This window comes from Phyllobates terribilis, unplaced genomic scaffold (assembly GCF_046119375.1).
Source record: "Phyllobates terribilis strain yellow unplaced genomic scaffold, ASM4611937v1 Scaffold_2__4_contigs__length_985480577, whole genome shotgun sequence".
In the NCBI taxonomy this organism is placed as follows: Eukaryota; Metazoa; Chordata; class Amphibia; order Anura; family Dendrobatidae; genus Phyllobates; species Phyllobates terribilis.
Window position 1 is genome coordinate 316,905,515 of NW_027362762.1, and position 23,151 is coordinate 316,928,665.

Here is a 23,151-nt window from a genome sequence, read left to right on the forward strand (position 1 = left end):
ATGAGCCGCATATTAGTGTCAACGGGTGTTCTGCAGGGGCACAGAGACGCATAGTGGGCATGGGATTTCTAGAAATCCCATTCACTATGCTGTAACATCTGGACGCTGCGGGTTTGACGCTGCATAAATGCACAGCGTCAAACCTGCAGCATTTCCTGATCGTGGGCACATACCCTAAAAGTTTTTCTGGCTGCGCATCTCTAGAGCCAGTACCTGTTAAAAAAAGAAAAAAACAGAGAAAACACTAGCACACTGCTCAACTCCAACAGCAGGTGGCGCCAAAACAGCAGACTCCACATCTCCTGCAACGCGGACATTATAGGACACACCAGCAGATGGCGCTGGATCCTCACTCCTGGCACTGCTTACAGCTCCAGCCTGCTCCTTTGAAGATCCAGCCTCTAGGGAAGGAAAATGTTGTAACCCTACTTCTATAGCAGCCTGAATAGCCGTTGTTTCCCCTCATTGCCTGATCTGACAGGTGCTGGCTGCCGGACTGCAGCTTCTGACGCTCTCCCTCCACGCCTGGCTGTCATGTTCTGTGCAGGCGCTGTGATGCCACACTGAAGCAGTCACTGTCACAGCTGCAGTTGGATCCCGGCTAGTCTAGTGATTGGCTCTCTACTTTGACAGCTACCATGATAAGACCGCCCACACTGGAATCTCCTCTGTGATTGGTTGGTTCTTCTGTCACTAGCTTGCAGCACTGGGATCCCGGAAGTGGCCTGATGCTGCTTGCTCGGCGCACAGCGATAGGTAAGGAGCGTGATCGTCATGGCGTCCTGGGGCTCCCTCTCTGCGCTCACAGTGACGGCCGCTGCGGGGGTCCTGGCTGCAGGTCTGCTCTATGGCCTACGGGAAGCAGGTACTGCCGGGGACAGAGGCGCTGACTGCATAATGCCCAACCTCCCCTATGGAGCTGCTGATTGGACATGATCAGAGCCCTCAGCTCATATGCCCCCATGAGCTATAGGAGCAGCTGTATCCTGAAGACTGCCATTAAGAAGGAGACCTGAATTCATCACATGGACCAATCCTGGGTGCTACAGGGCAACCTATATTACAGCCTGCACAGCAGGGATTGTCCAGGACCCACTGATCACATCTGCATTAGGTCATCACTATCCCATGCCTGGATATCCCCTACACAATGCTCCAGACTTATCCCAGTAGCCGGTGGATGATATACGTGGAGCCTCTACCAGGGGTGGATTAAGAGTAGCAAGGGCGGTTTAGAAGGCCTCACCCCCAAACCCCTACCTGAGGTATCACGTGACATGTCACATGATCCCCCTTTCATAGATCATGTGATAGTTCATGTGAAATTAATTCTGCACAATATTAATATATTATAATTATTTTTTTACATTAATTGTATGACTTAATAATCGTACTCAATAAGTATGCGAACATCCCCCTATATACAGTATGAGACCCTACATACAATATGAGCTGCCACCCATACACGGGGGGGGGGCCGCACAACGCCATCTATGCACAGCGGGGGGCCGCATTGCGCCATCTATACACATACACGCATAAACACATTTGAAATACAAAAATACATATAAACAGACATCACACAATGATATCTGCGCACACAGACACACATACGTCACTCGGCTCCAGTCGTCCGGCTCCTCTCCGGTGGTAAGTAGCAGTGCAGGGCGCACTGCGTGACGTCATGGTTGCAGAGACACGGCCGCGCACAGGTCCGTGTCTCCTAGCTGTGACGCGGCCGGACCAGCACACAAGCAAGTTTACAGGTGCTGGCCCGGCCGAAGAAGAAGCAGGGGCCCTGCGCAGCTGCTGGGGCAGCGGTCAGGGGGCCCCCGCCTCTGCCTGCTGAGATATGTGCGCCGCACACATTATAATGAGGGCAATCTGGCCATGGGTTCCCCCGGAGCCTCGGGCGGTAGCCCAGATTGCCCTCATTATAATCCACCTAAGCTCTTTACACACTTCTGTCTAGGCTTTCCACCATTTGTTTGGCTTTAAATTGCGCAAAATATTTGGCAGATCCCTCCTAGTCAAGTAAAGCGAAAGTGTCCTAAAAGGCATGTGCACATACATTGATAAATACCCTGTCCCGCTGTTCTGTCCACACTATAAGCCACATTTATACATTTCTAGAGGATTTGGTCACAATCTCTGTACAAGAAATGAATAAATTGGGAAGTGAATGGAGTTTAGGGCACATGGATGACCTCCAAGATTATATGTAGCTCCATAAAGTTCTGCCTCTGGCAGATTTGCTCCTAGTTTGCAGCATATTTCACTCATACCTATTGGGTGACTTCACATAGGCTATGTTCACACGTTGCGTTTTTGCTGTGTATTTTTCTGCAGCCAAAACCCAGGTTTTACTGAATTTTTAGGATCCCAAAGTTCAGCTTTGCTTCCACCTAGCAAACAAACAATACAAGGTGTTTGGCCACCAATGCAGACGTATGTGAAACCATAAAACATTTTTGCAACAGAGGGAAATTATTTGGAGAGAAACTTTTTTTTTTAATCTTTATTACTGATTCAGCTAAACAATGCTTGGAGTGAGGAGAAACAAACAAAAAAAAACAACTTTTTTTTAAAGCAATTATTTTATGTCTGAAAAAATAGTGACTATTCTGAACAAAAAAGCTGGATTCATGTATGAAGAGCAGTCGTGACCTAACGTTCTACGAAAAAATACACTATTGCAAACATACAAACTGCGGGGAAGTGGAATTGGTCCAGCATTGTTTAACACACAACTTCAATGTAATAAAACTGTGAACTTAGAGTGGGGAGAAACCATAGGATTGCTGTAAAAATAGTAGGTGCACATTACAATAAAAAAGTACTACCATCCATGCTCATGGGACCATACCAGGACATTATGGTTTATACTTAGGAAAATTGCAAAAATAAATGGGTTTCACATCCTGTTGCACCTGTGTTTTTTTTTTTTCCACTAAAACGCTGTAAAGCTGCGATTTTGCACTTACCCATTGCTTTCTATGGGTGAAAAAACACTGAAAGAAGGGACATTAAGCAGATTTAAAAAAAAAAAAAAAAAAAAGTCAGTTTCCCAATTCAATCAGGAAAAAAACAAGTATATTCATAAGATTTCTGAAATCTCATAGCTTTTGTCTGCACTATAAAAAGCTGCAAAAAACGCAACGTCTGCACTTAGCCTAACATATGCTGCAGTGGCGTACATAAGAATCACAGGGCCACATAGCAAAAATTCTAAAAGGGTCCTGTGGCCCCCTAAACTCCCACAAAAAAAATCTATATGTATTTGTCGGAGTCATATCTCACAACTTTTACACTGCTCAAAAAAATAAAGGGAACACTTAAACAACAGAATATGACTCCAAGTAAATCAAACTTCTGTGAAATCAAACTGTCCACTTAGGAAGCAACACTGATTGACAATCAGTTTCACATGCTGTTGTGCAAATGGAATAGACAATAGATGCAAATTATTGGCAATTATCAAGACACACTCAATAAAGGAGTGGTTCTGCAGGTGGGGACCACTGACCACATCTCAGTACCAATGCTTTCAGGCTGATGTTTTGGTCACTTTTGAATGTTGGTTGTGCTTTCACACTCGTGGTAGCATGAGACAGACTCTACAACCCACAGAAGTTGCTCAGGTAGTGCAGCTCATCCAGGATGGCACATCAATTTGAGCTGTGGCAAGAAGGTTTGCTGTGCCTGTCAGCGTTGTGTCCAGAGGCTGGAGGCGCTACCAGGAGACGTGGAGGGGGCCGTAGGGGGGCAACAACCCAACAGCAGGACCGCTACCTTTACCTTTGTGCAAGGAGGAACAGGAGGAGCACTGCCAGAGCCCAGCCCACAAATGTGCATGTGTCTGCCCAAATGGTTAGAAACAGACTCCATGAGGGTGGTATGAGGGCCCGACGTCCACAGATGGGGGTTGTGCTCACAGCCCAACACCGTGCAGGACGCTTGGCATTTGCCACAGAACACCAGGATTGGCAAAGTCGCCACTGGCGCCCTGTGCTCTTCACAGATGAAAGCAGGTTCAGACTGAGCACATGTGACGTGACAGAGTCTGGAGATGCCGTGGAGAGCGATCTGCTGCCTGCAACATCTTTCAGCATGACTGGTTTGGCAGTGGGTCTGTAATGGTGTGGGGTGGCATTTCTTTGGAGGGCCGCACAGCCCTCCATGTGCTCGCCAGAGGTAGCCTGACTGCCATTAGGTACCGAGATGAGATCCTCAGACACCTTGTGAGACCATATGCTGGTGTGGTTGGCCCTGGGTTCCTCCTAATGCAGGATAATGCCAGACCTCATGTGGCTGGAGTGTGTCAGCAGTTCCTGCAAGATGAAGGCATTGAAGCTATGGACTGGCCCGTCCGTTCCCCAGACCTGAATCCGATTGAGCACATCTGGGACATCATGTCTCGCTCCATCCACCAACGTCACGTTGCACCACAGACTGTCCAGGAGTTGGCGGATGCTTTAGTCCAGGTCTGGGAGGAGATCCCACAGGAGACCATCCGCAATCTCATCAGGAGCATGCCCAGGCGTTGTAGGGAGGTCATACAGGCACGTGGAGGCCACACTCAATACTGAGCCTCATTTTGACTTGTTTTAAGGACATTACATCAAAGTTGGATCAGCCTGTAGTGTGTTTTTCCACTTTAATTTTGGGGGTGACTCCAAATCTAGGCCTCCATTGTTTAATAAATTTGATTTCCATTGATGATTTTTGTGTGATTTTGTTTTTAGCACATTCAACTTTGTACAGAACAAAGTATTCAATGAGAATATTTCATTCATTCCGATCTAGGATGTGTTATTTGAGTGTTCCCTTTATTTTTTTGAGCAGTGTATAATCAAGAAGGACATGTATTGTGGAACATTCACAGTAATTATGTCCCTATTGAAGCCTCTTAGTGTTCTCACCAGCAATATCACCATTATACTGTAGAGTATGATGCTCGTACACATGCACTATGGTATCCCCAAAGTGAATTACCACACACACACACACACACACACTTTCATCCCACAGAGACAGTACAGAATGAGGTGACTCCACAGTGCCTCCAGCAAAGTAGGTCATCGGGGTGCCATTAACAGTATAATACCCCACAGTGCTCCCTTATAGTGTGATCTCCCAATAGTCGCCCGCTCACACACACACACAGTATCATTGCCACCACATGGCATGATGGCCCTAACAGCCCCCTCCCCTCCCCCCACAGTATAATGGCCTCCACAACTCTCCACTTAGTATGATGGTCCCACCACTCAATATTATGGCCCCTACCAAACCCCTCCTAAGTTTGATGCCCCCCCATCAGCCCCACATGCAGTATGATTGACCCCCATAATTACTGACATTAAAAAAACAAAAACACCTCGTACCCATTTCTCCAGTGTGCTGTTCCGGTCTGTGCAGTGTGCGTACTGAGGCTTCAGCACAGCAGGAGCGATGTAGTGACATCATCACGCCTGTGGTGCACGGAGTCTTAGACTCGCATTCCTTCGGCTTCCTGACCCACCATAGCGGCCACGTGGGCTGCCAATGTGGATAGTATTGCCCCTGATATGCAGATTTTGACCCATACTTGGCTATATATTTTCAAGCTGCTGGATCTCCTTCTTAGTAAAACATTGTTGCCTAATAATCCATAGTCTAGCAATAGTAATCAAAATTAAAGGGTTATTCCTGTCAGCTTCCTGCTGTTATTGCCTGCTGCATGAATGTTTCTCTGCAGCATCAGGGCTGGATCTAGTGATCTGGCCAGCTTTACAGCAGTTTGCTTGTGCTCCTTGCATAGGTAATTTAGGCAAAGAGAAAACACCTCATAGGGTACATGCGCATGACTTCTTTAAAACGCTGGCGGACCCGCTGAAGTTTTCCTGGGCGAACACACTTTAGGAAAGAGCCAGTGGTCCTTTTCCAGAAGTAAATTCACTGGTGGTTGTTTCATTGTTTTTGTGGTGGCTCCACCACCAGCATCCTTAACTATAACTAGCAAAGAATGAACATGCTACTTTCAGCCACTACATGGTTTTCAAACCCTGAAGCTGTTAAAAGTAACAAAAGACAGAACATGTGCACAGCAAGTAGTTTTTTCATTGCTGTGTATTATGTTCATATTTTGCGGTACATTTTCAGAGGTTGCAGGTGGAATCTGCCTAATAAAAAAAAAAAAATATGTGCACACATACCTTTTAAAGGTGTTTTCCAATACACTGATATATTGATTGGTCATCCCTACGGTATGTTAGGATCATTCAGCCATGGAGGGTCCTTGTTGGAGTCGGGGTATCCCCGTAACAAGAAATACACAGACACGTAGTGTATAATCAAGTACTGGGAAGCCCCTGAGCGCGTCTCCCTCTATGGGTGCTGTCCCTTTATTTATACTAATAATCATTTCATTTTTTTTTTTTTTTTTTTTGTCAGACATGCGCAGTAAAATGCCTTTGTTTCACAAGCAGTGAAGTGATGATTCATAACAGTGGAATGTTGATAAGAAAGTTTCATAAACAGAAAAGTGATAATTAGTAGAAGGTTGCTGAGACAGCTAAAACAAGTTACAATCTAGTTTCTGGGCGTCAGTCCAAATGTCCAGATAAGGGAAGAATAACTTCATCTGTGTCTTACATCGTAGTCTTGGGTGAAGTGTAACTCCTATCATCCTCTCAGTCCCCCCTTTGATTCTTCCTTATGGACTTTTGGTAGAAGACCTGGTCCGGGAGTTCTTTTCTTTCATATTCTTGAGTCCGTGTTACAAAGCTTATTTATGCATATTAAAATAATTTTTAATCCTATTTTAAACACTACATATATGACTACTATAATTAGCACAATCTGTAATATACCTTGCAGAATTCCAGCCACCCAACCTCCAATACCCTTAAACCAGTTCTTTGGGTTGAGAAAGGAGAAGGTGTCTGACCACCAGCTATCTTTATTTTGGTCATTGTGTCTGTCATATTCATCCCGTAATCGTTGTATATCTGCCAGCTTGAACCTCATACTCATTGTACTGTTTGGATCTATGTAATGACAACAGGTTGGACCAATAATTTGACACATTCCTCCCTGGGCCGCAGTTAGGTAGTCTAACACTACAGTATGTTGATTAGTAACAATTATAAGTTGATTTTGGACAGCTATACTAGTATTAAGTATATCCATAATATCCCATATCTGATCATCTAGATAGTCGGTGGCCTGAACTAATTTATCCCACATCTGCATCAACATTGGATACACAAAGAAAGTGCTGAATATTTTATTAGGAATTCCCATTTGGACCACATGTGGCCTACCTGAAGGTCTAGGCGAGTTGTCGGCTGCTCTTTTGTATAGTGTGTGTTTAGGTACTGCTTGCATATCTACCTGCTGATTCTGAACTATAAATGTGGCCGGTGTTAAGCGTCCTAGAGTACATGCACCTTTTATTCCTACTGGGAGCCATTTGTATGCTCCATTTCCACAAATCCAGAAAGTTCCTTCAGGCAGATCCCATATTGCAGAGTGTTGGAGCACCAACCTATGTACCAAATCTAAAAATTTAGATACATTCTGAAGTATACACCAAGGGGGTTTTTGACCTAATGGACTACAGTATCCTGCATCTGAATTTTCACAAGTCGGTGTACCTGGGTCATATGCACTTGACTCATTACATAATATATTACCTGGTATCTTTGAACATGTATCATTGTTTCCATCGGGGAATAATTGTGAATATTTCCAACCATTATTGTGTATGTATTTTTCTACTATATCAGGTTTAAAAGGTTGAGAAGAAGATACTGTGCTACTAAAACTGAGTTGTATATTTTCTGTAGGAATTAACCCTAAGTCTGTTAGTCCCGTCTTATTTCTAGGAACCCATACACCTCCTTTAAACGCTAAATATTGTAAGTTGTTTATTTTTCCGGTCATATTACCTTGCCACCAGGGAAATCCCACCCACCCCACAACTGGGATGGCAACAGTGGTGTTCCATAATCTAGAATTAACGGTTTGGTTATTTGCTAATTTGTCTGAGCAATTAGTCCATGTAAACACTTCCTCAGGGGTCATGGGTACGGCCAGGAAGGGTATGCTCGTGGCTGATATTGGAGAATGCGTACAAATCCAACAGTCTGCTATTTTCTGTCCGCCATCGAGCAGCCCGTTTACCAATATCTCATGATGTTTTATAAATTTATTATCTGTAGGTTTTGGGGAACTTAGTTTATCCCACAAGTCTCCCTGATCTATCGTTATAGCTAACACAAGTACAATCACCACTATTTCTTTTTGCAATGGCTTGCATGTACCCATGCTGATTTTCCTTCCAATTTTACTGCAGTTGGAGTTGTCAATAACACCTGATATGGACCCTCAAATCTGGGTTCTAGCGTTCTTCTGTTATGTCTTTTTACGTAAACTTCGTCTCCTGGTTGCAGCTTGTGCGTTCCCTCAATGGAATCAGGATCTGGAATGGAAGAGAACACTAAAGAGTGTATTTTAGACACATGCTTACATAAATTTTGTACATAAGCAGTTAAGCTTTCAGTTTCTAACATTAAAGTCTGTGGGAAATACAATCCTGTATTGGCAACTCTACCAAACAATATTTCATGGGGGGTGAGTTTGCTCTTTCCCTGGGGGGTGTTTCTGACTGAATACAATGCTATTGGGAGACACTCAGTCCATGGTTTCTGTGTTTCTGCCATGGCTTTCTGTATTTTTAACTTAAGTGTTCCATTCATTCTCTCAACCTTACCAGAACTCTGTGGGTGGTAAGGGGTGTGTAGTTCACTTTTTATACACAACATTTTCATTACATTCTGAAAGATCTCTCCAGTAAAATGTGTACCTCTATCCGACTCGATCACTTCTGGGATACCATAACGGGGTACCAGTTCATGTGCTATTTTTACTGCAGTGACTTTAGCCGTGGCTGTATGAACTGGATAAGCCTCTGGCCACCCCGAAAACATGTCCACACATACCAGTACATACTCATAGTGTCCATGCTTAGCCATCTGGATGTAATCGATCTGAAGTCTCTGGAACGGATATAGTGGTCTTACATGGTGCTTCTGGGGGGTCTTAACAGTCTGTCCTGGATTGTGGGCTAAACAGATTTAACAAGAACCACATTTTGCTCGAGCTACCTGGCCGAACCCTGGGGCTAACCACTTCTGTCTGACCCTCTGTATCATACCGTTTGCAGACACATGTGTAGGTCCGTGGGCTTCACTGACCACAACAGGGTACCACGCTCGGGGGAGACAAAGCTCATCTCCTTTTCTCCATAGTCCTTCTTTTTCTTCTGCCCCCTGTTTCTGCCACTCTTCTTTTTCTTCTCTACTCACCTGCTGGTGGGCTTCTTTGAGCCGTGTAATTAAGTCAAATTCTGATACTGCACTAATAGTGTGGTCAGTTGTCAGAGGTTTTACTGCAGCTCGCTTAGCAGCCTTGTCGGCTCGGTCATTACCCCTAGCTATCTCGGTGTCGAGTCTTACATGTGCAGGTACTTTTATTACTGCTACTTGTTTTTTTGAGGCAGCTGATTCTAGGATTTGTCTAATCATTTGTCCATGTTTTACTGGTTGACCTGAAGCTGTCATGTAACCTCTAGCTCTCCATATACATCCAAAATCATGTACAATACCATATGCATATCTAGAATCGGTAAAAATATTAGCGGTTTTTTCTTTTGCTAACTGTAATGCTCGTATTAGAGCTAATAGTTCAGCTTCCTGGGCTGAACAGCTGGCCTGCATTGGCTCAGCTTCAATAACATCATAATCTGATACAATGGCATAACCTGTGTGAAAGTTACCAGTTTCATCTGCATACCTACTACCATCTATATACATATGTAGGTCTGGATTGTCAAGAGGGGTGTCCTGTACATTAGGTAGCCCTTGTGTTTCTTGTTCTATACACTGTAAGCAATCATGTATTATATTGTCTTGTTCGTGGTATTGTAAAAAATTTTCATCTTCGTCTTCCTGACCTCCTTCCACTCCCCCCTTTGTCTCTAGTGGTAACAGAGTGGCTAAATTTAGAGACAATATGCGGCGAAAAGTGAGGTTTGGTGGCATTAGTAAGGAGCATTGTAATCTAAGATGTCTAGCCATTGAAATGTGTTTTGGCAATACCTGATTCAGTATGCCATGTACATCATGTGTAGTTTGTACTATTAGGGCATGGTCTAGTACTATTTCTGAGGCTTTTTCTACCAAAAGAGAGACAGCTGCTACTACTCTGACACATGATGGTGCAGCTTTGGTAACATTATCTAATTGAGCAGAATAGTATGCGACAGGTCTTTGTTTATTTTCATGTTTCTGTGTTAGTACTCCTGTAGCATGATTAGACATTTCCGCAGCCATTAATTGGAATGGTTTGGCGTAGTCTGGGATTCCCAAGGCCGGGGCTGACATGAGACCTTTCTTGAGGTCTTGAAAGGCTATGAGCGCTGATTCAGTTAACTGAAAAGGCTCGATTTTTAAACAATCATATAGAGGTTGCATAAGCTGACTAGCATGTATAACCCATTGTCTGCAGTGTGATACTATTCCCAAAAATGCTCTTAATGTTTTGTAGTTCTTGGGAGGAACAAGATCTCTAATGATTTTTAGTCTGTCGGCGGTGAGGTGCCGAATACCTTGTGAAATGCAGTGACCTAGAAATACTACCGTAGTCATACAAAGTTGTACTTTTTTCTTGTTAACTTTACAGCCCATGTCTGCTAGAAATATTAACAACCTTATTGTGTTGCTGTTTGCGGACTCTTGAGCAGGGGCACATAACAATAGGTCATCAACATATTGAAGAATTACAACCTCATCCGTAGGTTTGAAATTTTGAAGAACTGATCTCATAGCTTCTGAGTACAAGGTAGGTGAATGTATCATACCCTGTGGTAATCTTGTCCATGCTAATTGTCTATTCTTAAATGTAAATGCAAACAGTTTGTAACAGTCTGGGTGTAATGGTACTGAAAAAAATGCATTTGATAAGTCTATGACAGAAAATACTCGTGCTGTTGCTGGGATCTGTGATAGCAACGTGTGTGGATTTGGCACAACAGGAGTAATAGGTTCCAAAATTTTATTTATCTCTCTTAAATCATGTACCATCCGGTATCTAGCAGCTGACCCCTCAGTAGATTTCTTTTTTACGGGGTACAACGGTGTATTGGCTGGTGACTTTACTTCTATCAGTACTCCAGTTTTTAGATAATCTTTTATCTGTTCTCCTATAGCGTGTTCTTGTTGGGCACTAATAGGATACTGTCTCAATTGGGGTAGTGTCACACCTGGAACAGGAGTGACTTTTACTGGAGCTATTGGCATTAGTCCTACATCGGTGTCATGTTGTGCCCATAATTTTTCTGGTACCTCAGAAAGATCTAAAATAATTTGGGTAGGGGCAGGATCTTTCTCATCCTCTAAGGCTTGGACTTTTACAATGTTTTCTAGAGACTCTTGGTCATCAGGCACCAAAATTTGGACTCTACCATCCTCCAAAAATTGGATATTCATTTCTGTCTGCTTTAATAGGTCTGTACCTAGAAGACAAGTAGGTGCCCCTTTGACAAAAAGAAATTTAGATAAAAATATTTTAGATCCTATCTTTGTTTCAAGGGGAATACTATATGGGAGTGGCCTGATTCCTCCATCATACCCTTCGGTATAGGTTACATCATCTGATAAACAATCAGCATTTGGTAAGGCGTCTTCATTGAGGACGGAGGAAGTTGCTCCGGTATCTATTAGAAAAGGGCATTGTTTTCCTGCTACTTTTACCTGAATTATTGGGCGCCTTCCAGTCAAAGTGGTTTGCATCACGTCTAGTCACTCGCTTGCTGCAGGAGCAGAAGCCTGTACTGTCTTTTCTTGTGATTCTCTTGGGACATAGGTACCATCTTCTATATCCCTGGCTTTTTTCCTGCATTCTCTAATCCAATGTCCTGGTTTCTTACAGTAGTGACATGGATTAGTTTTCTTATCCAAATTCCCTTTGTCATAGGTCTGATTTGATCTGTTGTTTTTATTGACCAGACTATTATTTGCTGCTACTCTGATGGGTTTGGATGCTGCCTCACGCATATCCATTTCTATCCCTAATAGTTTTTGTCTGACTATCTGGGGATCATCTAGGGTTCTCCAATCAGGAGTTGCAGCCTTGAACTTTTCCCTAAGTTTTGGGTTAAGATTCTCTATAAAAGTTTTTGTCATCAGTCGAATGACTCCTTCATTGGTAAGGTCCATTCCCTCGTCTCTGTAACTGTTTTCTACCGCTAAGTAGTATTCATCTACAGGCTGTCCTGACTTCTGGGAGACAGTTCCTGAAGTCCCTCTCATTCGTTGTTTAGTTCTCATAAACTCCATAAGTCTGATCATAAAATTCTGTCCTGACAGTGCGGTATTTGGATCCTCACCATCTACTGGTTGAGGTCTATGAGGTTCTATAACTGTCATCAATTCCTGATACAACCCTGGTGTCATTTTCATTCTACATAATTCTGTCCCATCTGACCATGTTCCATTATGGGTGTGTATTATCTGCTGTATGTACGTAGCAAATCTTAGTGGGCATTGTATTGGATCTGGTGCATTCTGAAGTAGGGACATTCCCTCAGCGGGGGTCCATGGAAAATATTGTCTAGTCTGATGGTATCTAGTTACTCTACGCGGTGGATTGCCACCATCTTCTTCTCTGTATGGTCGACTGAGGATACGCACTGGTGCCAACATATCATGTGGTCGTGGTGCTCCACATCCTGCACATGTGTCTCTCCAGTCTGGATTCTGGAGTCCACAGTTTGTACATGTCCATCCACCCGGACCCCGAAAATTAGGATACAGTGTGGGTTCTGACCTGGGCTGATATGGTGGTGCCAATGGGTTCATTTGTTTACTGTTTTCTGTTTGTACAATGGGACCCTGTCTGACTGGAGTTCTCCATAATCCATTGTCTTTATTAAAAGTCCAATGGTCTGTCTCTGCTGTTTTTGATAGTTCGACCATGGCCTCTACTTGTTCCTGCCATCCTTTGTCTCTTATCACTCCTGCTTTTCTAACCCGAATGTCCTCCCATAGTTTCCTGTTAAACCTGTCATGCCTTGCTACCTGAAAAGTTTTGCAAACTTTCCCTAAATTCTTAGTTGCTTCTACACCACACCTTTCTTTCACGATTGTATAGACATCTTGTTCATCATTTGTGGTCTTAGTCTGTTTGTTGCCCATTTTTCCTGACTATTCTTACCTTAGGAGGCTTTTTGGGTTAGATAAAATATATTCTATATTCTACCTTTCCTCGTTACCCATTCTGTCCTAAGGAGCCAGTATCTGAAACGGTTTCTCTGGACCGTTTTGTCTGAAGTGTAGAGTAATTCTAACACACATATATATGGCAACAAGGGCAAGACCAACAATACATAAAATGAACCATACAGTCTCCATTATATATCGTGTCCCTGGAGTATTATCATTACTTCCATGGGCTCATTCTGTCAATCTCTTATCCGTCAAAAAGGAGGACAAAGGTTCGGGAGTTAAGCGTGAGCGAAGGTTTCCCCGAAAGGACACAACCTTATGACTCAGTTAGGCAATCTCCGTAATACTTATGTCATCTACCTTAGTGCGGCTTATGAGGCTATTCCCGACATCCACATCTCTTTCATACCATCCGTTCCATAACCTTCTCTGACCTCTCCTTCGGCAGATCCTACAGTATATACATGAATGACCCGAGCTATAGGTATCCTTCTCTACTAGTTCCTCAATCCCAACACAAGATATGCATGAAATTTACGGACTATCGCAGAGCAGATGTAAGAGAACTAACAGTGTCTCTTACCTGGCCAGGTTTGTCATCTGCTGTTCCGATGTCCCAATCTCAGCGGTTACTCGTGCCGGTCGATGAACTTGAAGGAATACGCAGACCTCGGGTCCCTGTTCGGGCGCCAGGAATTGTTAGGATCATTCAGCCATGGAGGGTCCTTGTTGGAGTCGGGGTATCCCCGTAACAAGAAATACACAGACACGTAGTGTATAATCAAGTACTGGGAAGCCCCTGAGCGCGTCTCCCTCTATGGGTGCTGTCCCTTTATTTATACTAATAATCATTTCATTTTTTTTTTTTTTTTTTTGTCAGACATGCGCAGTAAAATGCCTTTGTTTCACAAGCAGTGAAGTGATGATTCATAACAGTGGAATGTTGATAAGAAAGTTTCATAAACAGAAAAGTGATAATTAGTAGAAGGTTGCTGAGACAGCTAAAACAAGTTACAATCTAGTTTCTGGGCGTCAGTCCAAATGTCCAGATAAGGGAAGAATAACTTCATCTGTGTCTTACATCGTAGTCTTGGGTGAAGTGTAACTCCTATCATCCTCTCAGGTATCCATATCATATCAGTGGGCTTCTAGCACCTGGCACTTGAATCAATCAGCTATACAAGGGAGCTGATCTGTAGTACCCGATGCAGCCCTCCCCTGATCTGAAATTGATGACGACCCCCCAAAAAAATGGTATCAGAATGAGGCTTTAAAGGGAATATGTCAGCAGGATTTCATCCTCTTCACCCCCCAAACTATCTCTATGTTCATTTAGCTCTATCAAAGACTAGTCAGGCAATATCTTTACATGGCCAGTCCGTTACTGAGAAATCAGCATTTGAACTGATGCTCAAATGAGGCTAAAGAGCGATTAGTAGATGTGAAAGCTCTGTCACTCCAGCTCTATTTCCCATCAAGCGCTGCCTCTTTCTGCTTGAGTGACTGCTCCTTTGTTTAAAGTCACACAGCATAGAGGTTGTCAGTCAATCTGGAGAGGACGGCACTGGGTGGGGAATAGAGCTGGAGTGACAGAGGCATCAGCTCTACCATAGCTCTTCAGCCTCATTTCCATGCCAATTGAAATGCTAAATTCTCAGTAACAGAGGTAAGGACTGGCCATATTAAGGTATTGCTGGACTTGTCTTTGAAAGAGCTACATGTGCATACATATAATTTTTTTTTTTTTGGGGGGGGGGGGGATAAATTTTGCTGATAGATTTCCTTTAATCTCTTTCATGAGTATGTGTATATATGTTTTTGAGCCCCGCATAGCAGTATTATTTGAATAATAAATTGGTGGCATTATATTGCATAATATGGTGATACAAGTGCCATTCACAGCACATTTTTGGCCTACATCAGACCGTAATCTATACATAAAATGTATGAGACATTCTCATAGGCTTCTTTAGTGCAAATATATTTTTGTTACATGTTTACAACTTGGTATCTTGTTGAGGTTATTTGAGGATGCTGAAAAGTGTAGTAATTTTCATATATAACTAACTTGCATTTTTGCCAATCAGTGGTTCTTATAATGGGTTTTATATAATCCAAATGAAGATATACGCGTGCAGCTTCCAGGGATCCTTTGAAGAAGTCACAACTGCAACTAGACGTGATGGACAAGTGCTGGGGTCTGTAGAACAAGCCGTGAGTATTGCAGAAAATGGGTTCTAATCCCTGACGAAGGAGGCCGTGACCTCGGAAAGGCGTCGGATAAGCGCTGGACTTTTTTCCCTCAGTGGAATCCCCCAGCTGTTGTGACGTCACACAGATACGAAGCGCTCACATCCTTGATCATCAGCAGTCCTGCAGGTGTGACCGGCCGGCACACCTACCAGGCTGTCTGCAGTCCTTCTCACCCATGATCTTCATCCCTGTATCCACCTAGTGCAACGGCTGCATGTACCTGAAAGCCCGAGTCTCTGAGAGTCTCTGCAGCCCTCTATCTCCAACGTTAACACGCCATCTGAACCCATTTTCTGCAACACTCACGGCTTGTTCTTCAGACTCCGGCACTTGTCCACCACCTCTAGTTGCATTTGTGACTTCTTCAAAGGACCCCTGGAAGCTGCATGCGTATATCTTCATTTGGACTACCATTTTCTCTAAGACAGGTAGGAATCAGTCTTTTGGTATTTTATGAGTGGTTTGCAGCTCTTCTCTTTTCTTTTTATCATTTCATTATTATTTGCACCAGGGCATATGGTGCTTTGAGATGGCGGCTCTTTGCCTATCTGATCTTACTATAGCTGCTGCGCTACTGCAGTTTTTTACATTTTGGTTTTATATAACCTTTGGTGGTATACAGATTTTGTAAATCAATACAGACTTGTATATTAAAAAAAATATTCAAAAACCATGAAAAACTCTCTCAAAAAATGTCAGCAACCAAAGGATCAGCAAACTGAATAAATGACATAAAAGACACTTCAGGAAAAAAAACACAAGTGTAATGAAGGGTATTCTGTGTGCAAAACGCAGTGGTTCCTAGTTTAAAAGACATTGTGTGCACATACCCAAAGCCTCCATACACGTTAGATAGAAGTCACCCACACCCCAGTGATTGCAGAGGGATCAGTCAGCCATCTAATACCATACGGGCCTCCTAACTGTCCTCTAGCAGTAACATGATGAGCCACAGCCAGAGGAGCGAGCGTTCCTGTGTTTGGGGAAATTGGGAACCGTAGCCGACAGCTACCTAATGTGTATGGCCAACATTAGTCAATAAGGAAGAGTTTTTACAAATGTGTGTCAGTCATATAGGAACTGACCAGGATATCCTTATCTGAAACGTGTTGTTTTCTTACTGTAAATTGTCACTGCTCTTTGCTAAAAGAAGTTGGTCAGGATTTAAAAAATCATATTTCTGATCTTCATAGATCGGGATTTCCAGGCTGGATGTGGGTCTCCTTACCTGACCCCACCAGCTATATATAATGTGCAGTTTAGGTCAGGAGCCCCATGGCCAGTCTGGAAATCGTGATTCATACACGGACCATGGAACTGGAAGGGGCAGTAGAGATTGAGATGTATTTACTATATTCAGATAACCATTAGTTACTATTAATCCCCCCCTGCTTTGGTGGTCCATGCAGCCATGAGGCCTTGTCCATCACTCACATGACTGCTGAAGTCAATTACTGACCTCAGCGGTGATGGCTCCATGTACGGAATATTCAGTGATTGGCTGCAGCTGACGTGATGATGGACATGCTGTCATCGCTGCGGGCCCGGTTGGGGCCACTTGAGTAATGAGTTGTTTTTTTCCTTAATACTTTTGTAGCAGAATTGAATACTCCCGTCATCGCAGACCCTTTACTTGTCTTTTTTCTATTATTTTGTCACAGTTCTCACAACTTAAAAATGCAGCCCCATATTTCAGACATAAAAATGCTACAGTTTAATAATTTGGGAAAAATAAACACGAGTCCCTAAAGGTTCTTAAAAATGTAAAAGGGTTGTGCAGGAGCGCGCCGCTCCCAGCCTCCGTCTCCAGGGGTCCGGGGCGCGTTACTCCTGTGTGAATGATGGCTTGGCCCGGTGCTGATATATGAGGGGCAACTCGCTTCTAATCGTGCGTCCCAGCAGTCTGGCCGGCTCCAGAGCGATTATGGCTCTATTGGAAGGGCTCTTTAGCAGCGGTGGCCACATGCGCAGTGCTTTGTGCAGCAGTGGCCAGCTCCCTAGGCAGCAAACAATAAACCTGAGCTCCTTTCTTTCTTGACAGCTGAGCAGATTTTTAATAGTAAGCATTTTACAATTATACCCATAAAAGAAGGTAGGCATAACCCCATAAATGCTGGCTGACAACACATGGCTAGAGCCTGACCCTTATTTATAGTTACCAATGCATGGGTAGCTGCTGTCCATGTCAACCAATCAAACGCCTGCTGTTACTTTTCTAGGACTGGTTATAAAATAAAAAACAAAATCTGATTGGCTGCTTTGTACTACAATCGAGTGTGCGCTGCACGCGCTATGTACACTAGTCTGCTGACAGCACGGCTAGTGACGTCACTCCACACTCGCGTGGTGTTTTTGTTTATAATAATGTGTCAGGATTTTGACTATCCGAGCTTTATTGAACAGTGACAGCATGGAATGTGGGCTCCCCGCAGCTCTCTACCAGCGCAGCCATGCATGAGTCCGGGAACTGCTCCTCGCGGCCGCCGCGCTGCGCTGTGTGACCGGGTCACTGCTCCAGTAATGTGTGCGCCGGGCACGTCTGCTGAGCGGAGCCGGTAGCCTCCCGGGGGTGCCGGCTGTGGATGCGAGAGCTCCGTGCACTCCGTTCCGTGTATCCTGGGACTGTGCGGCCGGGCGGGCGGGATGTCGGTGTGTATGCGGCGGCTCATCACAAGCACCCGGGGCTTCCTGTGGTCGGACATGGAGACCCGAGCGCTGCTGGACATCTGGGGGGAGGCGGACGTGCAGTCGGCACTGGACGGGAATTTCCGTAACAGCCATGTGTACCGGGACGTGGCCGGGCGGCTCAGCGAGCTGGGCTTCGAGCGCACACCGGAGCAGTGCCGCATCCGCATCAAGGGCCTCAAGCGCCAGTACTACCAGGCCCGGGAGGGCTTCCAGAAGAACGGGCACGCCCGGAAGATCTGCCGCTACTACGACGAGATGGACCGCATCCTGCGCACACGGCCGTGCCCGGCTACCGGCGCCGAGCCCCCCGGGATCCTGCTCCTCCGCCCGGAGCCCCCCAGCAGAGAGGAGCTGCCCGCAGACCCCGAGGAGGAGGAGGACATAGAGGAAGAGCTCCCCGGGGAGGGGGACGGGGGGCCCGAGTCCTCCCAGGACAACTTCACCGAGGACTCGGGAGAAGGATCCTCCTGCTACACGGAGCTGCCCATCAAGGTGGAAGATGGCCCCAGCTTCGCCATCCCGCTGCCCCCGAACCAGGGTGAGTGTCCCTGTGCCCATCACCAATGTCTCCATGGTAGCCACAGCATGGAGGGGTCTGTGATCTAGGTCAGGTGATGGGCCCTGCCCATCAATGGTGGGGAAACCCCTTTTTAGTGGTCCGTAAGGGGGGGGGGGGGGGGGGCTTTTTAGTGGTCCATTAGGGTGCCCAAGGAAGTAAGAAATTAAAATACTCAGCTCATACTTACTCAGCTCATACTTACTCAGCTCTTCGCCCCCCTCCAGTCTACTGGCATCGATATCCGGCGGAGTCATCCCATGACCGCTTCAGCCAATCAGTGACTTCAGCGTCCATATTTGATCTACATCTTCCCCAGTGTTTCTTATGCTTGGACAGAATATAAACGCTGCAACCAATCAGCGTTTGATTGGTTGCAGTGCTCCCCTGACAGATGTTGGTGTCAGCGACAGCTGTACCTGCTCTGGAGGTGAATAGTGTGGGGTTTTTTTTTTCTTCCCCCTTGAGCCCATTAATAGGGGGTTGTCCAGTAGATGATCTGTCACCGGGACTAAACCATTCACCCTGGGACACAAGCTGGTAAGAAGCCGGCAGGGTGTAGTGCACTGGATTAGCGCTCCCCGCAGTACTGTGGATGTGGCTACCCGCTCCTCTTCAGTTTATCACCCATGCACAGTGGGGACTTGACAGTGCTGTGATTTTTAGTATTTGCTTGAGACCAGCTGGCTTGTTTTGTTTAGCACATGTCAGATCCCCCACGTTCCAAGGGTCTATCCTGGTGACCGATATTCTTTGACGACCTTCAGGCAGTCATGGGAGATCTGTAGACTTGTTCCAGTACATTGATGGGACAAGTGCTGCAGTCACCAGCATGGCCCTAGCCTGCTTCTGGGATTGCAGGTGCTTATTGGCCATTGCTACGTATAGTACAGTAAATAATGCTATTTCCAAAGAGAGGGAAGACCAGAATAAATCCGGCCACAGCATGCAGAGTGAGCCGAGATCACAGCGATGTGCCGCTGTCTGATAGTGATGGCGACCAGATTACTGGCACATCTCCACTGAAGTGCAAATGTAACTAACATCTTCCTTAGCAGACAGGCCGCTCTTCTTTACTTCATTTTGTTAAATGCGCATCTTGAAGCATTAATAAACCATGTCTAACTTCCTCCCACCTCAGGTTATAAATCTGTTCATGCTAAGACAAATCCGTCTCAGATACCTCAGCTCAAAAAGTCTAAGAAGCGCCACTTGGGCTTTAGTTTGGACAAGATGATGGAGCGATTTCTTCAGCAGAGCGTGAATGCAGAGGAAAGGTTTTACAAGTATGAAGAACAGCGGCTGCAGATTGAAGACAAGCGGCGAGAATCTGAGCACAATCGGGAAATCCAAATGTTACAGATGCTGGGACAGTTGCTGAATGGCATCTCCTCTGGCGCTCAGATGGGAGGGCACGGCCGTGTCAGCAGCCCCATGCGAGGCAATGTCCGGACGTATGGGGACTCCATGCACTTTACTACTGCTTCACCATTTTCCCCTCCAATAGGTACAACTAGAATAATTATCAATTATGCCAGGCCGCGGGGTCTAGTCGTGTGTACAACAAAGAACCCTATGAAGCGCTGAATTGTGGGTGAGGCTCTCTTATAGATTGCATTTCCCTCCAGGGGTACTGAAATCGGAGCTTCTCAGGGAACAGGTTCTCAATATGTGAGTAAAGAAACACTGAAATCAAGACGGGCACAAAAAGAGGCGAAAACCGCGCTGATTTGTTGTTTAGTATGGTTCACAAATAGTTAGGCCGTGACATTTCAAGTAATATTGCTGTTTAGAAATCACAGTAAGACTCAAATTACTTAGTACCGACAATAAACAATCGAGCGCACAGATTTGGTACCCTATACTTATACATATCAAAGGTTAATTTTCAAATATATCTTAAAATCAGACACCATTAGATACCATAAAAACAACAAACCAGATTATCAGTGCAAATGAATGAAAGAAGGGGAGTGCCTTTCCTTATTATGGCACTACCTTACCCTACCTTGCTGCGGAGGTTGGCACCCTGTATCCTGCGCAATGGCGCCCCTGCTCACCGAGGACTCACCCTGCTTTCCCTATATCACCCTATAGTGACAAAAAATTAAAGTGCAAGGTGCAAAAAGTAGAGGTAGAAATATTTCAGAACCATTGGCAAATGGTAAGGTAAAAAATATCAGCAGCTCTGATCAGTCCAATTTAGCAGCAGAAAAAAGGAGATTGAAAAAATCTATGCTGGGAATACTTTATATCCCCAGCATATAACCAATGACAATTCTTTGTTACAATGTTAAGTACAGATTATTTGAAGAATGATATAAGAAATATGATCATTTAGACTGATAATAGGCATATATATAATGATAATTTCAATGCCAATATATAGATCCCACAGATACAATTGGCTGGTCTTAATTTTGTTCCATTCAGCCTCATCAATCCATAGACAAATTCAATAAATTTCAGGTTCATGCTAATCTGTACAGAGTCATAACAAATTTGCCTTAATAGATCCAAACATTATCAGTGTAGCCTCATCAATACAAATACCAACTCAACGCGTTTCTCCTTTTACAACGTTCATCAGGAGTAATCAGTTAGGCAGACTTCATAATCAAAAATTATAACTGATCTGGCTCCTTTAGTTTTTCAAAAATGGTTCAGTAGGGACCCGACCTTTTGATAGGGCATCTTATTATGGTCCGAGGAGAATCCCCCGCAGCCCCCATATACTGATGATGGGACAGCCTATCTCACCAAAAGACCCTTATATAAACCCAGACTGAGCCATAGTGTGCGCCTCTACTGCACGTGCTTTGCGTTCCGGACATAGCCGGCAGTTGCTGCGTGTCAGGAGTACCCGGAAATACGTCACCGGAAGTGATTGGAACGCACAAACAGCGGAACCACATCACTGCCGCTGTCATAGCTAGATCACATGCCCAGAAACCAGTGTGCATTCCACAGTATAACATCTCACCGGAACCACCACTGATCAAACACCGATACATGACCTGGGACACTGGATCACAATCCCCAAGTACCCCATTATTCAGGCTATATAACATTCAATGGCCATTTGCTATTTGACACCAGATTTAATTTGCATACTCAATGAATCCATTTATATGCATAATAATAATGCTGTAAAACGCAAATTTGTCTTCCTATTCACTGTCGGAGTACGAGTTATCGGTCTTACGAAGGGGATTATCCTTTGTGCCAACCAGTAGGTATAATGAATTTGACTGGGTGAAAGATATAAATTTATCTTCGAGGAAACTTAAATGGAAAAGGTTTTTTAAAACTCATGATAAATTAGAATGTGAAGCCTTAGGGATAAAGGAATGAGTTATCTGATGTCAGAATACTAGCAGACTTTCTTAGTGAATGTTCAAATTGGCTCAGGACCATTTACGGAGCTTAAACCCAGAAGTACAAAAATGCCCCCCCCCCCGTTTCAGACAATTCAAGCAGTGATATCTTCACCAAATTAGTCATGAGAGATTTGCAGGAACTTGGTATTAGAAAGAGAAGGAAGGGAGGAAATTTATCCCCCCTGGAAAGGAAAGCGCTAGATGCGTTATCGGAGAACGATGACCTTATTTTTAAGGCATCTGATAAGGGTGGAAATCTGGTCATTCTTGATCATAGTCTTTATAAGAACATGTGTAATAGCATCTTGGCTGATAATGACACATATGGTACTCTTCGCAGGGATCCGACTGACGCATTTAATGCTGAACTTCAATTTCTGCTGTCTGAAGCCTTAAAAGCGGGTCTGATATCCAAAAATGAACGAGATTTTATGTTTCAAAAAAAACCCTACGATTCCTTTTACTTGCTCCCAAAGGTGCATAAGGGTCTCTCTCCATTAAAGGGACGTCCGATAGTCTTGGGGAACGATTCGATTACCCAAAATTGTGGTGTTTACATAGACAAGGTGCTTAGAGAATTTGTAATAGCTTTACCCTCATATATTCGGGACACTTCCGACTTATTGTCAAAATTGGAAGACATCACAGTGGGGGAGGACGTACAGTTGGCCTCTATTGATGTTGAGGCCCTGTACAGTAGTATCCCACATGAGATGGGGCTACAGGCAACCACATTTTTTCTAAAGTCTAGAAGGATTCATTTGATAAAACATGAGTTTATACTTAAACTATTGAAGTTCCTGTTAACTATTTTAATAGCTGTTCCATCGATATAAGAGGAATATTAGTTAAACATTGGAATATTCTCACTGCTGATAGTGAGATTGTTGATTTTCTTCCAGCTAGACTGGCCATCACTTTTAGAAGAAGTAGATCTATTAAGGATCAGTTGGTACATAGCACTTATATCCCCCCTAAGAAAAAGACTATGTGGCTTGAAAAT

General features: G+C 44.3%; 1 protein-coding gene across 3 annotated transcripts in view; it reads left to right on the forward strand.

The window, feature by feature from the left end:
* The first annotated feature begins 622 nt into the window (after positions 1-622).
* NAXD (NAD(P)HX dehydratase) overlaps positions 623-23,151 on the forward strand; it is a 43,692-nt gene continuing 21,163 nt past the window's right edge. Inside the window, exons 1-2 of one of the 3 annotated variants that reach the window (XM_073664330.1) lie at positions 17,867-18,750; positions 19,910-20,275. In XM_073664330.1, the coding sequence (XP_073520431.1) occupies positions 18,168-18,750; positions 19,910-20,275 (949 nt within the window). In that variant the 5' untranslated portion in view covers positions 17,867-18,167. Of the gene's footprint in view, positions 866-17,866; positions 18,751-19,909; positions 20,276-23,151 lie in introns of those variants that run through there. The other 2 variants (XM_073664338.1, XM_073664334.1) reach the window with 2 other exon arrangements.